Source organism: Narcine bancroftii, chromosome 4 (assembly GCF_036971445.1).
Source record: "Narcine bancroftii isolate sNarBan1 chromosome 4, sNarBan1.hap1, whole genome shotgun sequence".
Classification (NCBI taxonomy): Eukaryota; Metazoa; Chordata; class Chondrichthyes; order Torpediniformes; family Narcinidae; genus Narcine; species Narcine bancroftii.
The window spans coordinates 249,115,238-249,135,108 of record NC_091472.1 but is presented as its reverse complement, the minus strand read 5'-3'; the positions used below and the strand labels follow the sequence as shown (position 1 = coordinate 249,135,108).

Sequence of the window (19,871 nt, the reverse complement as noted above, 5' to 3'; positions counted from 1 at the left end):
TGGTTAACCACATCTGCAATGTGTTTCCCCACTTGCTCCATTCAAATTGTCTTGAATCTTCTTTACCTTCTCCTCAGAATTCAAAATCCCACTCACTTTACGTCTGATAACAACATTTTGAAATATTGTTCTCATATTCAAATCATCGATATATGCTGTGAATAGTTGGGGCTCCAAATAGTGACTCCAGCTGCACCCATTCTTCTCTCTCTGCCACTCTGAAATGGTTTCTTATTGATCAATCAATTTTTATTCTATTCCAGTGTATTATCCTCAATGCTATACTCTTTAATTTTGCAAACTAACCTTTTATAGCCCCTTTTAATGATTGTTTTCAGGCTCTGCCTGTTTTTATTCCTGTATTTTTTTGATTCCCTTAACTCAATCCTATCTTCCTATATATCGAAGAATAAACACCCTTGCCTAATAAAGTCCTTTCAAAAAACTTTTAAAAATGGAGGCTTAGCCTTTCCAAACTTTAGGTTTTATTATTGTGCAGTCAATATACAAAACCTTACATTTTGGTTATATTATAATAACCGTGAAGACTGTCCCTATGTGGATATCTCTCGAATCTAACTGTTAGAAAAATTTCTCCTCACTTCCTATATCTCTAAGTAAATTAACTAATAATCCGGTGTTAAACATACTTTGAAGATATGAATACAACTTAGAAAGCATTTTGGTTTAATGATATTTTCTCTCTTTAGTCCTATTTTTTCCTAATTATTTCTTTAAACCTTCTGATGCACCATCAACGACTCCAAAAGACTGAAGTTGTGCAAACTGAGAGGCTATGATTAGCTTTAGAACAAAGGCATGTCCATGCTGCTCGACTGTCCTTCACTGGGGAGGGGGCTGTGGAACAGTCCCCTTTATTCAGGAGCCTGTGGGAGGAGCCCAGGTATAGTTGGCCAATGGGTGTGTCCAAACAGATAAATATATGCATACAGTGGTTTACCACATTCAACCCTTTTTAAAACAAAGTCGTACGGGGTGAAGCGGTGATGATACAGTTACAAAATGAGTCTTTCAGGTGGTCTGGATTTTCAATGCGACCATCATATTACCGGCTGCAATTGCAGCGCAATGGTGGGGTCCTGGGCAGTCTGAGGCGCCTGTGTCAAATGGCTTTCCTCATTCAAAGCCATTTATTCTGTGTTCTCCTTTGACCAGGAGTTATATGTAACAGTACATTTTCTGGCTACTGTATCTTCAATCGAGATGGTCAACAACTTCTGGTTTCAAAACGTCCCTGTTTTCAGTAATATCTTCTCTGAAATGTCTCATCACATGACACAGAAGTTTCTTTACACCCTGATGCTAAAGCATAGGACTTCATCTCCTCCACTCAGACCCAGAATCAAAGTGGCTGTTTGTTTGAAATTTAAATTCTAAAGACATAAGTAATCAACAGCCACAGGCACTGGGTATAAACCCACCCTCTGCTGGACATCATTACGTCCATGTGTCACCCTTCCATATACATAAACCTGTGTCTCAGTAGCCAGAGAAGTGAAGGATGAGAAAGCATCACGTCTCCAAGTCTTAATTGTGTGAGTGCATACACACAACAGTGGCGACAAGGAACGAAACAAACCCTACACATACTCCATGCATCAACTGTGAGAAGAAAAACAACAGAAGAAAGGTAGAAAACAACTACCTAACAATCCCAACAAATTTCCGCCAATAGAGCAAGGTGAAAGCACACCAAGATGGCGGAGGGAAAGTTCGAGGAATTCAACAAAGTAGAAGAAAGTTGGGATAACTACATAGAACAGTTTAACTACTACTGCGTAGCCCACAATATTGTGGAAGGTGCAGTAAACCGAAAACATGCCCTCTTCCTCAGTGTAATGGACAGCAAAACATTTGACCTCCTTAAGACATTGCTGTCCCCAGAGGATCCAGGGATAAAGACATTCAATGAATTATGCACAGCTCCAAGGAACCATTTAAGCCCAAAACCACCAGTTAAGCCAGAAAGGCAATGAGTCTATGAAAGGAGACAAGGACCAGGAGAAACAGGAAGAGAATACCTGGGATCATTGCACAGACTGGAGGAGCACTGTTGTTTTGAGCAGTTTCTAAATCAAGCTTTGTGAGACAGATTAGTGATGGGGCTGGCAAATCACTAAACAAGGCAAAAATTATTAGCAATGGATGTAGACATTATGTTACAGATTGCGTACAGGACTGCCTGCAGCTCTGAAATGGCAGATAAAAACTTGGATGTGGGTCAACCAGACGTACTAGTCAGGAGTTCTTCCCACCAACAATGCTTCCGTTATGGGAAATACAACCACTGACCAGAAAACTGTTTCTTCAAAAATTCTAAATTCTAAATGCAACCATTGCAAAACAAAAGGGCACATCAAAGCTAAATGTCCGCTTCTAAAGCGCAAGTGGCCTGCAAATAAGTAGGCAGTTAAAGTCAAAACAATTACAGAGAGAGAGAGGCAACCCAGCAACAATGATGATTACAGCCCAACAGCTGACCTTCAAGCTCCAGAAATTTCAGCTCCTGAAATATTACAACATCTGAAGAAACACAGCAATCTTTATACAGCTAAAAACAGACACCACCTGAAGATGGAGTTAGACACAGGGACTGAGGTGTCCCTAACGCCATTACATGTAAAGTAACACTTGCTACCACATCTCCCGGTAAAAACAATTGAAATAATCCTAGAACCTGTTACAGGAGACAAAAATCAAGGTGTTTGGAAAATGTACAGTCCAAGTACAATACAAACAACAGCAACCAAAAACACTCTCTCTACATTGTAGATACCCAGGGACCAGCACGTTTTGGAAGAAACTGGCTACAACACGTTCTCCTAGACTGGCTGGAAATTGGTTCAATACTAAATGTAAACCACACAGACACCTCCCAGCCGGAACGCGACCAAATCCTCAGCAACCATGCAGTGGTTTTCCAACAAATATTGGAAACTTTAAGCAAAATCCTATACTTCACCTTTAATGGGTGGCCCGAATCTGAAGTCATCCCAGAAGATCTAAAACCTTACCACACACACTGCCATGAACAGTCAAAGAAGGATGTTTACTATGGGGTACCCGTACAATTATTTCAGCCAAATGGCAAACAACCATGTTATCAGAACTACACCACAACTATCCGGGAATGGTATGAATGAAGGCACTGGCCTGCATGCATGTCTTGTGGCCCTCCATAGAGAGAGACATTGAAACAACAGTAAGAAAATGCAAAGTATGTCAGTCAGTGCAGCCAAAAATGCCGCAAGCTGAAGCTAACCAATGGAAATGGCCAACCAAATCCTGGCAGCGGATTCACATAGACTTCACTAGACCATTCATGGGTGAGACTTTCTGAATAGCTGTGGACGCTCACTCCAAATGGCCAGTAGTTTCACAAAACACCAAAGCAGATCCCACAATTGACTGTCTACGAGTTATCTTTGCCAATTACTGATTGCCTCATGAATTAGTTACAGGCAATGGGCCTCAATTTACACTGGAACATTTTTAAAAATGTATGCGCAACAACAATCTCAGACTTATTTTGTCCGCACCCTATCACCCAAGTACTAATGGGGAGGCAGAATGTTTGTACAACATTCAAAAATCAGTGAAAACCATGAAACTTCTAAACACCTCCTGGACACTTAAAATCGCAGATATTCTCTTAGGGCACGGAAACATGCCACATTCTACCACAAAATGCACCCCAGCAGAGCTAAGTTTTGGCCACAACCTGCAGACCAGGCTGTCCACAGTTCATCCAGATCTGGGTCTCTGATTGTAGGACCACCAGCTACAATCCCCAGGGGAACGGACAGGTGGAGAGGGAAAATGCCATGATCTGGAAGGCCCTCCTCCTAGCTCTGTGGTCTAGGGGCTTCCAGTCTCTCCCAGTGGCAGCAAGTCCACTCCATTAGGTCACTCCTATGTACTGCCACGAATACCACACTGCATGAACATGTTTTCCTTTCCCAGAATATCAGTGACAAGGACCATACTGCCAGCATGGCTCCTGTCCCCAGGGCCAATTCTACTCCAGAAGCACGTGAGAGGCCACAAGTCCGACCCTCTGGTCTAAAGGGTTCATCCATCTCCTCCACACCAACCCCCAATTCACCTACGTGGCGTACCCTGATGGACACGAAGACACCGACCCCAGTCTGGGATCTGGCACCTTCACTGATCACTCCACACCCTCCTCATGCACAGTGCACCAAGGCCATGGCACATTACCTCACCACCAGAGGACACGCCAGACTTGTTGACACATACCCACCAGCCCAACGCTGACGAATGCACACAGGCACCCTAGACTCCTCAGGACCCCGCCACTGCACCGCAATCACAGTCGGTATTACAACAGTCACAGCAAAAAACAAGCTCACCTGAAAGACTCAACTTGTAACTGTATTACCATTACTTCATCCCGCCACTCTTTAAAAAAAAGGGGTGGGTTAGCCACTGTATATGTATATTTATCTGTTTGGGCACTCCCATTACTGACTGTACAGTTGGCCCCTCTCAGTCTCCTGAATAAAGGTAACTGTTCCACAGCCCCCTCCGCAGATCAGGGCAGTTGAGCTGCATGGACACACTTTTGTTCTATAGCAAATAAAAGCCTATCAGTTTGCTCATCTTCAGTCTTTTGGAGTAATTGACAGTGCATCAATCTCTATCTGCCATCTCCTACCCTGCTCTGGTTTACTAATCCCCTACTGTTCCCTGCCCAATTCTTTCCACTCTGCCCTCCTTACTCTACACTCTCAGTTTTGATGAGTCCTGGTCTTTTCTCTCTTACTGATGCTGCTCAACACACTGAGTTCATCCAGCAGATTCTGCTTTGCTCAAAATTCGCAGTCTCTGGTTGAGTCTCACTAACAATCTTTTCTTTCACGCCACAGTAGGACCAACACAAGCCATGACAGGAGTGTGAAAGGAGATCAGTACTTGCTTCTTCTCATCATTAAGGCTGGAGATAAAAAAGATCATCATGGAAAGTGGCAGAATCTTACACCTCACCCAACTTTCTTTATGGTGGAGACATTTCTCTCACTCTTTGCCCTTCAAACACAAACTAATTTCAGTTCTTCTCTTTAATTTCAGGTCCAGAAAACATGCAGACATCGGTATCACTTCAGGAAGAGGTATCATTCCAAAATGCAGCATAGGACGATGCTATCAAGGTCCCAGCAGCTGAAACTGCAGCTGAAATAGGCAACTAAGCTCTGTCTAATGAGCTCTTATTTAATACAGGCAGCAAATGCAGGCTGCCTCTTATCATCACATTAATGGATAAATTCATTAGATCGTTAGTTTTCTGTTATAACAACCCAATATTATATTAAAATCAACAATAATTATACAAATATTTTAATCCACTATTTAAATAGTTCTGGCCCAGACACAAACAGGCACACTTTCCCATCGTTACGTTCAATGCTTAGATACCAGTTTATGATGGGATCAATAGAACCTGGCGTCTGTACGCAAGACCTAGCAGCTGCAGATGAAAACTTACAAATTGGTCCAATTAAATTAACTGTAAAATAATAATGAACATCAATAAGACCAAATAATTCTCACCATCATTCTAAAGTAATATGCAAGGTATTACCACTTGAAAGCAACTTTGCTTCAATGAAAAAAAAATGAAATTTCTGTCACATTTAGAATAGTTTGAAATAAAGAGCATCTTCAGTGCTAACCATTTCCTGTATACTGCCTGAGGAAATAGCAGAAAACAAAGTAACTGAAATCCTGAAGAAATTTGATAAATGTCATGTGCTGAGCAATACAATTTCCTCTGTCCCGTGGTCTCACTTCAAGAAATCTTAACAGGATGTTGTTAACCACTCAAATGTGCAAATATTTTCCATTTACAGAAAGTTTCTTTATTTTGACTTAATGGTGTCAGTGAGCACTGACAAAGACAAGCAAAAACACTATTTTCAAAACAAAATGTAACTTACTTATTTTTGATTGCAGTTGGATTGTCTCAGTGAAAAGATTGGAGTCCAAAATTCAGGTTTATTGCCCTTGTTCTACAAGTGCAGAACATTTCATCAACAACAAATATAGCACCTGGCTTGCAAGTGTTTGTTTGGGCATTTTTTTTCACATTCCTGCCTTGGGGTCATGTCAAAATCTAAATGGGGATCTGGATCTTATTACCAATAAATTAGATCAAGACCAGTTGAAGCTTCTGCTGTATGACTTGAGGCTGATTTTATTAAGACTCTTGCAGACAATATGGTGTAACTGGGAAGCATAGGATCAATGGTCTGAATCAGCTTCTAACATGTTTTATTGTGAAATAAATAAACAATGCTGACTGTAACTACATCAGCAGGTAATGGTCTGCACATTAATGGTGCTGGATGCTGTTGACCAGCACCCTTCCATTTGGTTCACATTCCCAGATACACATGCCACCCAGGTTATTTCCCAATGGTAAACAAGTTAATCATACCACTTTTGTACCAATGATCAAGCCCTTAGTTTAGCCCTGCTTTTCAGTGATGAAATGAAGTCTTTTATTTGATAATACTGCCTTCAATAACCCTTGGTTTTTTTTCTCCTGTCTTCACTCAAAAATGAAAATTTCCCATTTTCTATCAAATTCCTTCCTTCCTTCTACTCTCAAGAGCCTCGTGCTTCTTTAATAAAAACAGAAAATGCTGGAAATACTCAGCAGGTGAGGCAGTTTAGTGCAGAGCAAAATCTGCTGGATGAACTCAATGTGTTGAGTGGCAACATGGGTCGGCTCCAATTTGCTACCGCAGCAACAGGTCTATGGCAAATTCCATCTCATTGGCACAAAACCCTGGAACATTTGAACAGCAAAGATGCATACATCAGGATGCTCTTTATCGATTACAGTTCTACATTCAACAGCATCAGCCCCTCAAAACTAATCACATTTTAAATCCTGGGTGTCAATATCCCACTGTGTAATTGGATCTTGGATTACCTCACCTCCAGACGCCAATCAGTGCAGATTGGCAAGAACACCTCCTCCAACATCTCAATCAGCACCAGAGCACCACAAGGCTGTGTACTTAGCCTACAGCTCTACTCACTCTACTCACCGAGAACAATACAATTTACAAATTTGCTGATGATCCTCCCGGAGTGGCCTATATCCTCCCGGAGTGGCCTATATCCTCCCGGAGTGGCCTATATCCTCCCGGAGTGGCCTATATCCTCCCGGAGTGGCCTATATCCTCCCGGAGTGGCCTATATCCTCCCGGAGTGGCCTATATCCTCCCGGAGTGGCCTATATCCTCCCGGAGTGGCCTATATCCTCCCGGAGTGGCCTATATCCTCCCGGAGTGGCCTATATCCTCCCGGAGTGGCCTATATCCTCCCGGAGTGGCCTATATCCTCCCGGAGTGGCCTATATCCTCCCGGAGTGGCCTATATCCTCCCGGAGTGGCCTATATCCTCCCGGAGTGGCCTATATCCTCCCGGAGTGGCCTATATCCTCCCGGAGTGGCCTATATCCTCCCGGAGTGGCCTATATCCTCCCGGAGTGGCCTATATCCTCCCGGAGTGGCCTATATCCTCCCGGAGTGGCCTATATCCTCCCGTAGAGGGCTATATAAAAAGGGGCGATGAGTCAGCATACAGGAGGCAAATTGAAAACTTGGCAGAATGATGTATTAACAAAAACCTCTCACTTAAGGTAGCCAAGATGAAGGAACTGATCGTAGACATTAGGAAAAGAAAATTAGAGGTGTATGATCCAGTGATCAGAGGTGGGTGGGGGGGGGGGGGGAAATCAGAGGTGGAGTGGGTGAGCATATTTAAATTCCCAAGAATCACCATCTCAGAGGACCTTTCCTAAACCCATCATACAAATATCATTGTGAAGAAAGTTATGTCAGCACCTCTACTTCTTCCGGAGCTTGCAGAAGATCAGTATGATATTAGAAAGCTTATGTGTAGTGGAATGTAGTGACTGGCTGCATCCCCACCCGTATGGAAGCACTGATACCTCTGAGCAGAAAGCCCTACGAAAGGGTAGTGCGCAAACCACAGTACTCTCCCTACCACCAAGAAAATTTACATTGAGCGCTGCTGTCAGAGAGCAGCGGCAATCATCAAAGATCCAAACCACCCAGGACATCTTTAGTTCTTGCTGCTGCCATCAGGAAAGAGGTATAGGTGCTACAAGACTTGTACCACCAGGTTCAGAAACTGTTGCTACCCCTCAACTATAAAACTCCTAAATAGTAGGCCCAATCAGACACTCATTTAAAGGACTCTTAATCTGCAAGTTGTTTATTATTGAATATTATTTTTCTCTGCATTGCACAGTTTATTTACATTTCTTTATTTTGTATACGTCTTTCCTCTTGAATACAGTTTACAGTTACCAGTAAGAAGAAATTCTGCCTAGCCGGTAGGAGAAAGAATCTCAGGTTTGTATGTGATGCATGTACTCTGACAATAAATTTGAACTTTGAAGGTTAACATTTCAGATTGGAGACCTTTGTCATAACTGAGCAACTGAGCAAGAGGGAGAAAAAAAAACCGAGTAAAACACAAAAGTCAGCAGGACTCTGTGACTGAAGTAAAAACAATGTTGGAGAAATCCAGCAGGTCATTTTGTCATATACCTTGATGAAGGGCCCAAGCTCGAAATGTTTGTTATGTAGATTAGATGTTATTTTCTCCATATGAATACAAGACCTCAACTCATTATTGCCATCGAGTTACATTTACCTCATCCCCTGCTTTCCATGAATCGCCACACATTTACGTGCCAGTGCGAGACAAAGAAAAGCTGTGTGAAACTTGTCCAACCCCAAATCACTAAATAGGACAGTACAACCCAAGAAAAAAAATGTTTGGATGTAATAAAAATTTAATCTTAAACAATTTTTGAAAAAAATTCCCTAATTTTTTGCCAAAATGGTTGAACCTTATCAAAGCCAAACGGAGTGTGAAAAAGTTCCTTCACATAATCCACATCTAAAACACACTTCTGAATTACTAAATCCATATTTTTAGTTGAAAACAATATGGGAAAGGGATGGACGGTGTGAAGAGCACATCTCTGATACAATATGGCCAAGGGTGCCTTTGGGAAAAGTGGAAGCGGTCATCCAGTTGATGGGTGAATAGGGGCAGTTGGAGGGTGGGATGAGGGCTGTTAGTTACAGTGCAAGAACACAAAGAATCACATTAGGGCAGAAAAGGTCCCCATATAACAATGAACCCAAATTCTCTGCCAGTTACTGAATATACCCTGCCAATATATGACATCCTGAAATGCATTACCCCATATTTGTTTAGATTAAATTCCATCTGCCACCGCACTGCTCAACTTTCCAACTGATCTACATCTTACAACCTTCTTCAATGTCTCCACCTCCAACTTTTGTGCTGTCTACAAACCTTATAATCAGACCACCTACATTATTATCCAAGTTATTTACATATCATAAACAAGGTCTCATCTCTGATCCTTACATTTTGCCACTTATTACAAACTTCCAGTCAGAAAAAAACACTCATCCACCACTATTCTCTGTCTCCAGTTATCAATTTTGTTTGCCAACACACCTCAGATTACTTGTCTCTTCACCTTCTGGACCAGCCTTCCAGTCTTTGATTATTCCTTGAGAAAGGGCTCAGGCCTGAAACATTGGCAATATATCTTTATCTCCTAGCTGCCAACTGGGGTTCCTCCAGCATTTTGGCATGTTTTTACTACAATCATAGCATCTGCAGACTGTTATGTTTTACTCAGCCTTCCATGGGACCAATCAAAAGCCTACTAAAGTTTATGTAATCCACATCCATTGCACTGCCTTCACCAATTTTAATTATCTCCTTAAAAACTCAGATTAGTGAGTCATAATATCCCCTGAACAAAATCAGGTTCCATCCTTCTAATCAGTCCCTGCCTTTTCAAAGGAACATAAATCTAGTCACTCAGAATCCTGTCCAACAGTTTCCCTACTACTGATGCAAGGCTCACTAGCTTTGAATTTCCAGGCTTATCCCTAATAGAAACTTTGAACAAGTGGATATTAGCTATCATCCAGTCACCTTAATCATGGCTACCGAAGACATAGAACAATACAGCACAGTACAGGCCCTTCAGCCTTCGATGTTATGCTGACCCATTTATCCCTTCCTTAAAAAAAGTTTTTACCCTTCCTACTCCAAAACCCTCTATTATTTTTCTTTCATCTAAGGGTCTTTTAAATGCCCCAATGTTCCAGCTACTCCCACATCCCTGGCAAGGAATTTCAGACACCCACAACTCTCTGTGTTAAAAAAAACTTACCCCTGATGTCTCCCCTAAACTTCCCTCCCTTCCCTTTGTACATGGCTTCTGGCATTTGCTGATCTTACCTGGGAAACAAGTGTTGGCTGTCCACCCATTCTATTTTTTTTGAAAATTTTATTTATTAATCATTTATTAAACAAGTACAAACCAATACACGATACTTTACCACATATATCCCCCACCCCCCCAACCCTAACCCACCCACCCCACCCCTAAACTACCCCAAAAGAAAGAAGAAAGAAAAAGAGGAGATCAAATGACATAACTCCCTTCAATTATTTGCCATGGTTTGGGACAACACCATCAGTGCATGGGGGAAGAAAATATTAATGATTCAACTGCATATGTTCCATATACGGGTTCCAAGTTTTAACAAAAGAGGAATAATTATTACGCAAATGATATGTTATCTTTTCCAATAGAATACAAGATTTCATTTCCAAATTCCATTGTTGAATACTCAAGTTAGTTTCATTTTTCCATCTAATTGCCAAATATTTCCTAGCCACAGCTAAGGCCAGTCTCAAAAAAGCAATTTGAAATTTATCTAGTTTTAGCTCCAAACTCAATTTCTTAATATAACCCAAAAAAAATACCATAGGATCAAGTGAAATTTTAAATTTAAACATAACTTCTAAAAACTCCCTAATTTTATTCCAAAAAGGTTTAACCATCTCACATAACCAAACAGAATGTAAAAAAAAAGAGCCAACTTCCTTATGGCATCTAAAACATAAATCAGAAGAAATACATTTATATTTCCTAAATTTCTCTGGAGTTAAATATAATTGATGGATAAAATTATAACGAACCAATCGATTCTTTACATTTATAATTTTAGTCACACTATCTTCACATAAATTCATCCAATCATCCTGAGAAATAGATACAGCCAAATATGTTTCCCCACTTTAATCTAGATTTATAAACATCCATCTTAAGCATTTTATTCTGTAATGAAGCATACATCTCAGATATCACCATTAGTAAGTAAACTTTCAATTTAGACCATCTCGGTAGCCTTAAGGTATGTCCAAAATTATCCAACAATCAAGCTTTAACTTGATAATAATTAAAAAAGAGTATTTTAAGATATTTCATATTTCTCTTTCATTATTTGAAAGGAAATAAAATATTCTGCTTCATAACAATCTTCTCCAGTTTAATTCCTTTCTTTTCCCACAACTTCAAAAGTTGACTATTAACCATAAAAGGAAAAAGCTTATTTTGAAACAAAGGCGTTTTAGCCAAAATTTTACCTTGAGAACCTATAGTTTCATTTTTTTATTCCATAATTCCATTAAATGTTTTAAAACAGGCAAATTATAACGGAGAATTCTATTGATAAATTCTATCCATCTTCTTCTCACTAATCTGAGATAATTCAATATTAGCCCACATCAAAGGATTATCCACTTGAAACATCCTATTAATGAATTTCAACTGAGCTGATTCATAATAATTCTGAAAATTAGGATGTTGTAAACCTCCTAATGCATCCTTCCAAGTTATCTTCTGTAATGGCACCCTTGCCATTTTGTCTTTCCACAAAAAATTCCTCACCAAAGTTTTCAAATCTTTTTAAAATTTTGGGGAACCCTACAGGGAATTGACTGAAAAAGATATTGAATTCAGGGAAATATATCATTTTAATATAATTAACACACCCTATCAATGCTATAGGTAAATCTTTCCACTGATTTAAATCATACTTAATTGTAGACAATAAAGGTAAATAATTTAATTCATTGTCCACCCATTCTATGCCTCTCATAATCTTGTAGACCTCTATCAAGTCTCCTCTGATCCTTCAATGTTCCAAAATGAAAAGTCCCATCTCTGCTAACCAATCCAGGAAACATCCTGGTAAATCTCCTCTGCACTCTCTCCATAGCTTTTGCATCCTTCTGAGAATGAGGTGACCAGAACTGAACATAATACTCTAAGTGTGGTCTTACTAAAGATTTGTAGAGTTATAACATGACCTCTCTAGCCCTGAATTCTATCCCCCTATTAATGAAGCCCAGCATCCCACAGGCCTTTTTAACTATCCTATCAACCTGTGCAGTGACTTTGAGGGATGTATGGATTTGCACCCCAAGGTCCTTCTATTCATCCACACTTTTAAGCAATTATTAACCCAGTACTCAACCTTCTGGCTTGACCTTCCAAAATGCATCACCTCACACTTATCCGGATTGAAATCCAACTGCCACATTTCTGCCAAACTTTGCATCCTTTCTATATCATCTTGAAACCTTACACAACCTTCATCTCCATCCACAACTCCAACAACCTTCGTGCCATCTGCAAAATTACTGACCCATCCATCTGCCTCTTCATCCAGGTCATTTATAAAATCACAAAGAACAGGGGTCCCAGAACAGATCCCCGTGGCACTCTTCTAGTTACTGACCTCCAGGCAGAATACTTTCCTTGCACTACTACTCTCTGCTTTCTTCCTACATCCAGTTTTTTTTTGCACATTTGAATCTAATGAATGGCATGGAGCAATAACATCTTAATAGATTTCAATAGAAGAGTTGAGGTCTATTTTAATGTTGAGTCATTAAAGCTTAGCAAGTTTGCTGCCTTGGAGTTCAAAATCCATCTTCTAGCTGGGTTCCTTTTACGTATGTCCCTTTGTGTCACACCCAACTTCACAGCTGATGTCTTCATGCTATCTGTTGGCATGTCTGGTCATTCTTCTGAGGCCACTAGCCTGGTAATGTGTCCAAGCCATGCACCAACTGTTTTAACCACCAACACTTGTATTACCATCTCATTGAGTGAGTGAACACCCCACCTCCCGATTGGGTACACCATCCTACAACCATATCATGTTCAACCCTGATCCTTCAATACTGAATCCAAACCTCACTCATCACACCATTTAATATGTGCAACAAGCCCATGTCATCCCTTGACCGTATTCAAGGGCAATTCCCACTTATGCCTGGTGTGCCCCCACTCTCCCCTACCTGTGAGATTATTTAGTTATCTTACTTTGGTTCCTGGTGATGTGAATGGCTTCAAGGATCCAGAGATGTGATTCCTGAATCCCAGGAGCCATTCACAAAAAAACTAAATGGCTTCTGCTGCAAAACAACAAACCTTGAGATTTGTTCATGACAATAAATTCTGATTTTGAGATATACAAGAATGTCTGCAGATGCTGGGGTCGCGGGCAATACATAAACGTGCTGTCGAAACTTGCAGATCATACAGCATCCATAGGAGGTATAGGGGACTTTACAAGGATGTATAGGGCATTTTGCATGGATGTGGCATGACCAGCTTAGTTTCTCCAGCACTTTTGTTTATTGCATCGTGTCAGGGATTTGTATGGGTGGGATGACGAGCAGGCCTCCCACAGGTCTTGGGTGCCATTTTACTAAAGCATCAGGGATTCCGAGGCAGGGTGAAGAGATGTGATCTTCAATTGGGGCCTCGAGTTTGAGTTCACTGCTGAACAACATGCCTTGTGGTGATAGAGGTGCTAGTGGCGGAGGAGGAGACAAACAATGGAAATATTTTTGTGTATCTTGTGCATATGACAATGCATTGAATCTTTTTAATTTCAGAATTACAGTGATAGGAGAGGAAGAATCGTGGTGCTCTTATCATGATACAAGGTGTATTCCATCATGCAGGAACACATTTTGCAACTGAATGCCCTACAGAAAAATACTGGGCCTCCCTTGTACAGCAATAAAGCAACAACAAAATGTAGGCTACTTCATTTAGGACACCCACGCAACAGAGCATTTTTCTTGACTCTTTTTCATTACAGGTGTATTTATTGGATATGGTGGAATGTGAACATTTGTAAAAGGTGATAATGTATCAATTGATAACTCAGTAGAAGTAAATATTCATCAAAAATTATCTTTAGTTGCATACATCAATTTCTACTTGAAAGCGAGAATTCTGATCAGGGAGAATTATTGTGAAAAGTTACCTGAAGGTTTTGTTTAATTCGTTTCAGATTGTGCTGAAGAAGGAAGTTCTTCTCAAGGAAGAAACGGTTGAACTGATCATCTATTTGTTTTAATAAGCTATGGAAGAGAAGGGTGGCCAGTGAATCATTATTCGAGGCAAGATCCCTGTTAAAAAAAAAGTCCAAAGAATTAAATTTGTATCAATGCATCCTATGTGTAAAAGTTTTTCAAATTGTTATGAACATTGTTAAAGATCTACACAATGGTTTTGTTCCACAATGGAAAATTGTTCAGAAAACAATGACACAAACAAACCTAATTCACTAGTTTCTCTGTAGGTGTATTTAAGATCCAAAATAAAGAGCATGGAAATGTTTTTCTTTCCTTTGAATATGCTGGAAAGTACGAAGAGGAGGATGCTGTATCAAAATTGGAACCAACTTTGCTTTGATGTCACCCACCATCCAATGCTCTGCCACCAATAAAGAGAAATTAATCTACTGAAGCAAATACTGGGAGTGGGCACAACAATGTGGTTTAAGTGCTTTCTTCCATAGCGGTTCCAGGCAGATTTGTCTGATGGCAAGTCAGCACCACTCCACTATAAGGGTCAGAAATTAAAATGGAAATCGAGTCCTGCTAATTTGGAAATGATTTCTATATTTAGTACAAGATCCTGTTAACTTTTTGCACACATCTGGCTGGAAAGATCAAGCTCAGATTGACTTGTGACAGGGTTTCAGAGACAAATTCCTCTTATTTTAATTGTCAGCATCCCAACAATGTTTCAAGATTTACACAATGTAGAGAAGTTGGCACAACAGATCTGCTTGCCCCCATTGGAGTCCTCCCTTTTTAGTCAACCCTTTTCATTTTCCTTTTGATGTCCAATTGTCAAAACTCAAGCTTTGACACTTAATTCCCAAAAGTCTTTACTTCTTCAGCTCTCTCTCCTTTTGAAACTTTCCTCCAATGTCTCTACATTTATAATGTGACTACATTGGGGAAAAAAAAGTTACAACGAGTTTAAAATGGGCAAAGCAAAGGACAACTAAAGCTCATTAAAAATACATTTGGCACAAAAAGAGATTGTTTAACACCTGCTGCTTGAAGTAGCATCCAGGCTTTTCTTGCCTCCCAGTTCTTGGTTAACAGCCATTTAATCAGGTTCATCATGGCCTTGTTTCATTCCCTTTAAAATGCAACAAGGATTCTGCCATCACCACCACTTAAGACAGTATGCTATGAGGGCCTTGAATTCATTATCTTAAAAATAAATTCTTCCACACCCACCTAATCTTTCTGGAAATTACCTTTAATCTTCCAAAACACCCTTTTCTTAGCCAATCTTTCCTCCCAACAAACCAAACATATTCTGCTGAAGGAACACAGCGAGTGAACAGCATCAGCTGGAGAAATGGAATGGCTGACTTTAAAGCCGAAGCCCCGGAGAAATGTAGGAGAAGCAAGTACAAAGGCGACAGGGTGGGAGGGGTGAAATTGGGGCGCAGTGTGACATTGGTAAACCAGGAGGAGGTGAAACATAGAGGCAGCAGATGCCAAAGGGACTGAGAGGTAAGGTGGAGAAACATGAGTCATATTGAGTGGAGTGGGTGATTAGAAGATTAAGCTAGGGTTGTTTTGGAAGACTTAAGGCAGTGGTTCTCAACCTTTTTCTTTCCACTCACATACCACGTAAGTTTCCCCTGTGCCATAGGTGCTCTTTGATTAGTAAGGGATTGCTTAAGGTGGTATGTGAGTGGGAAGGGAAGGTTGAGAACTACTGCCCTAGACCTAATTGTTACTGAAATATTTTGTTTGAGAAAAATTGTTATTGGCTCATTTCCTTTGGAGTTATGAAACCGTGCACAGAACGAGTCAATTGGGTACAATTAAAAATGGTTTTCAAACTTTTTCTTTCCACCCACATACCACCTTAAGCAATCCCTTACTAATCACAGAGCACCTATGGCATAGGGTATACTTAAAGTGGTAAGTGAGTGGAAAGAAGAAGGTTGAGAACCACTGATACAAGATAATTTGCAGAAAGATTCTGATTCATTGTGTGGGGGTGTGGGAGTGGGGGTGTGTGTGGGTGTGTTTTGTGTGTGGGTGTGTGTGTGGGTGTTTTGTGTGTGGGTTCGGGTGTGTGGTGCGGGTGTGTGGTGCGGGTGTGTGGTGCGGGTGTGTGGTGCGGGTGTGTGGTGCGGGTGTGTGGTGCGGGTGTGTGGTGCGGGTGTGTGGTGCGGGTGTGTGGTGCGGGTGTGTGGTGCGGGTGTGTGGTGCGGGTGTGTGGTGCGGGTGTGTGGTGCGGGTGTGTGGTGCGGGTGTGTGGTGCGGGGTGTGTGGTGCGGGTGTGTGGTGCGTGGTGCGGGTGTGTGGTGCGGGTGCGGGTGTGTGGTGCGGGTGCGGGTGTGTGGTGCGGGTGCGGGTGTGTGGTGCGGGTGCGGGTGTGTGGTGCGGGTGCGGGTGTGTGGTGCGGGTGCGGGTGTGTGGTGCGGGTGCGGGTGTGTGGTGCGGGTGCGGGTGTGTGGTGCGGGTGCGGGTGTGTGGTGCGGGTGCGGGTGTGTGGTGCGGGTGCGGGTGTGTGGTGCGGGTGCGGGTGTGTGGTGCGGGTGCGGGTGTGTGGTGCGGGTGCGGGTGTGTGGTGCGGGTGCGGGTGTGTGGTGCGGGTGCGGGTGTGTGGTGCGGGTGCGGGTGTGTGGTGCGGGTGCGGGTGTGTGGTGCGGGTGCGGGTGTGTGGTGCGGGTGCGGGTGTGTGGTGCGGGTGCGGGTGTGTGGTGCGGGTGCGTGTGTGTGGTGCGGGTGCGTGTGTGTGGTGCGGGTGCGTGTGTGTGGTGCGGGTGCGTGTGTGTGGTGCGGGTGCGTGTGTGTGGTGCGGGTGCGTGTGTGTGGTGCGGGTGCGTGTGTGTGGTGCGGGTGCGTGTGTGTGGTGCGGGTGCGTGTGTGTGGTGCGGGTGCGTGTGTGTGGTGCGGGTGCGTGTGTGTGGTGCGGGTGCGTGTGTGTGGTGCGGGTGCGTGTGTGTGGTGCGGGTGCGTGTGTGTGGTGCGGGTGCGTGTGTGTGGTGCGGGTGCGTGTGTGTGGTGCGGGTGCGTGTGTGTGGTGCGGGTGCGTGTGTGTGGTGCGGGTGCGTGTGTGTGGTGCGGGTGCGTGTGTGTGGTGCGGGTGCGTGTGTGTGGTGCGGGTGCGTGTGTGTGGTGCGGGTGCGTGTGTGTGGTGCGGGTGCGTGTGTGTGGTGCGGGTGCGTGTGTGTGGTGCGGGTGCGTGTGTGTGGTGCGGGTGCGTGTGTGTGGTGCGGGTGCGTGTGTGTGGTGCGGGTGCGTGTGTGTGGTGCGGGTGCGTGTGTGTGGTGCGGGTGCGTGTGTGTGGTGCGGGTGCGTGTGTGTGGTGCGGGTGCGTGTGTGTGGTGCGGGTGCGTGTGTGGGGCGGGTGCGTGTGTGTGGGCGGGTGTGTTTTGTGTGGGCGGGTGTGTTTTGTGTGGGCGGGTGTGTTTTGTGTGGGCGGGTGTGTTTTGTGTGGGCGGGTGTGTTTTGTGTGGGCGGGTGTGTTTTGTGTGGGCGGGTGTGTTTTGTGTGGGCGGGTGTGTTTTGTGTGGGCGGGTGTGTTTTGTGTGGGTGGGTGTGTTTTGTGTGGGTGGGTGTGTTTTGTGTGGGTGGGTGTGTTTTGTGTGGGTGGGTGTGTTTTGTGTGGGTGGGTGTGTTTTGTGGGGGTGGGTGTGTTTTGTGGGGGTGGGTGTGTTTTGTGGGGGTGGGTGTGTTTTGTGGGGGTGGGTGTGTTTTGTGGGGGTGGGTGTGTTTTGTGGGGGTGGGTGTGTTTTGTGGGGGTGGGTGTGTTTTGTGGGGGTGGGTGTGTTTTGTGGGGGTGGGTGTGTTTTGTGGGGGTGGGTGTGTTTTGTGGGGGTGGGTGTGTTTTGTGTGGGTGGGTGTGTTTTGTGTGGGTGGGTGTGTTTTGTGTGGGTGGGTGTGTTTTGTGTGGGTGGGTGTGTTTTGTGTGGGTGGGTGTGTTTTGTGGGGGTGGGTGTGTTTTGTGGGGGTGGGTGTGTTTTGTGGGGGTGGGTGTGTTTTGTGGGGGTGGGTGTGTTTTGTGTGGGTGTGTTTTGTGTGGGTGTGTTTTGTGTGGGTGTGTTTTGTGTGGGTGTGTTTTGTGTGGGTGTGTTGTGTGTGGGTGTGTTGTGTGTGGGTGTGTTGTGTGTGGGTGTGTTGTGTGTGTGTGGGAGTGTTGTGTGTGTGTGGGTGTGTTGTGTGTGTGTGGGTGTGTTGTGTGTGTGTGGGTGTGTTGTGTGTGTGTGTGGGTGTGTTGTGTGTGTGTGTGGGTGTGTTGTGTGTGTGTGTGGGTGTGTTGTGTGTGTGTGTGGGTGTGTTGTGTGTGTGTGTGGGTGTGTTGTGTGTGTGTGGGTGTGTTGTGTGTGTGTGGGTGTGTTGTGTGTGTGTGTGGGTGTGTTGTGTGTGTGTGGGTGTGTTGTGTGTGTGTGGGTGTGTTGTGTGTGTGTGGGTGTGTTGTGTGTGTGTGTGGGTGTGTTGTGTGTGTGTGTGGGTGTGTTGTGTGTGTGTGTGGGTGTGTTGTGTGTGTGTGTGGGTGTGTTGTGTGTGTGTGTGGGTGTTTTGTGTGTGTGTGTGGGTGTTTTGTGTGTGTGTGTGGGTGTTTTGTGTGTGGGTGTGTTTTGTGTGTGTGTGGGTGTGTTTTGTGTGTGTGTGGGTGTGTTTTGTGTGTGTGGGTGTGTTTTGTGTGTGTGGGTGTGTTTTGTGTGTGTGGGTGTGTTTTGTGTGTGTGGGTGTGTTTTGTGTGTGTGGGTGTGTTTTGTGTGTGTGGGTGTGTTTTGTGTGTGTGTGGGTGTGTTTTGTGTGTGTGTGGGTGTGTTTTGTGTGTGTGTGGGTGTGTTTTGTGTGTGTGTGGGTGTGTTTTGTGTGTGTGTGGGTGTGTTTTGTGTGTGTGTGGGTGTGTTTTGTGTGTGTGTGGGTGTGTTTTGTGTGAGTGTGGGTGTGTTTTGTGTGAGTGTGGGTGTGTTTTGTGTGAGTGTGGGTGTGTTTTGTGTGAGTGTGGGTGTGTTTTGTGTGAGTGTGGGTGTGTTTTGTGTGAGTGTGGGTGTGTTTTGTGTGAGTGTGGGTGTGTTTTGTGTGAGTGTGGGTGTGTTTTGTGTGAGTGTGGGTGTGTTTTGTGTGAGTGTGGGTGTGTTTTGTGTGTGTGTGGGTGTGTTGTGTGTGTGTGGGGAGGAGTGAGGTTAGAATGGATGAAGAGAGTGCAGAAGACAAGGCAGTTGATGTTGCATCAGCAATTAGAGATGAAGAGGTCAGGAGAGGATGAAATACTCAAGGGGGCATCCAAGAGGGTAGTAGAGGCAAGATGATCTCCCTGTTCCTCAGCCAAAAAATGCAAAGAGAACAAGGGAAAATAAACTGGTCTAGGTAAGTGGTAATTACCCATAATAAATGTCAATAATTTGCAGAAAGATTCTGATTCATTGTGTGGGGGTGTGGGAGTGGGGGTGTGTGTGGGTGTGTTTTGTGTGTGGGTGTGTTTTGTGGGTGTGTGTGTGGTGCGTGTGTTTTGCGCGCGTGTGTTTTGCGCGCGCGTGTTTTGCGCGCGTGTGTGGTGCGCGTGTTTTGCGCGCGTGTGTGGT

At 43.6% G+C, this 19,871-nt stretch overlaps 1 protein-coding gene across 3 annotated transcripts in view; it reads right to left on the bottom strand.

Annotated features, from left to right (window-relative positions):
- The window catches only part of LOC138761830 (signal transducer and activator of transcription 4-like), a 111,924-nt gene that overhangs the window by 68,877 nt on the left and 23,176 nt on the right, over window positions 1-19,871 (bottom strand). For 2 of the 3 annotated variants that reach the window (XM_069934627.1, XM_069934629.1), the window contains exon 3: window positions 14,274-14,418. In XM_069934627.1, the coding sequence (XP_069790728.1) occupies window positions 14,274-14,418 (145 nt within the window). Of the gene's footprint in view, window positions 1-5,592; window positions 5,667-14,273; window positions 14,419-19,871 lie in introns of those variants that run through there. The other variant, XM_069934630.1, reaches the window with a different exon arrangement.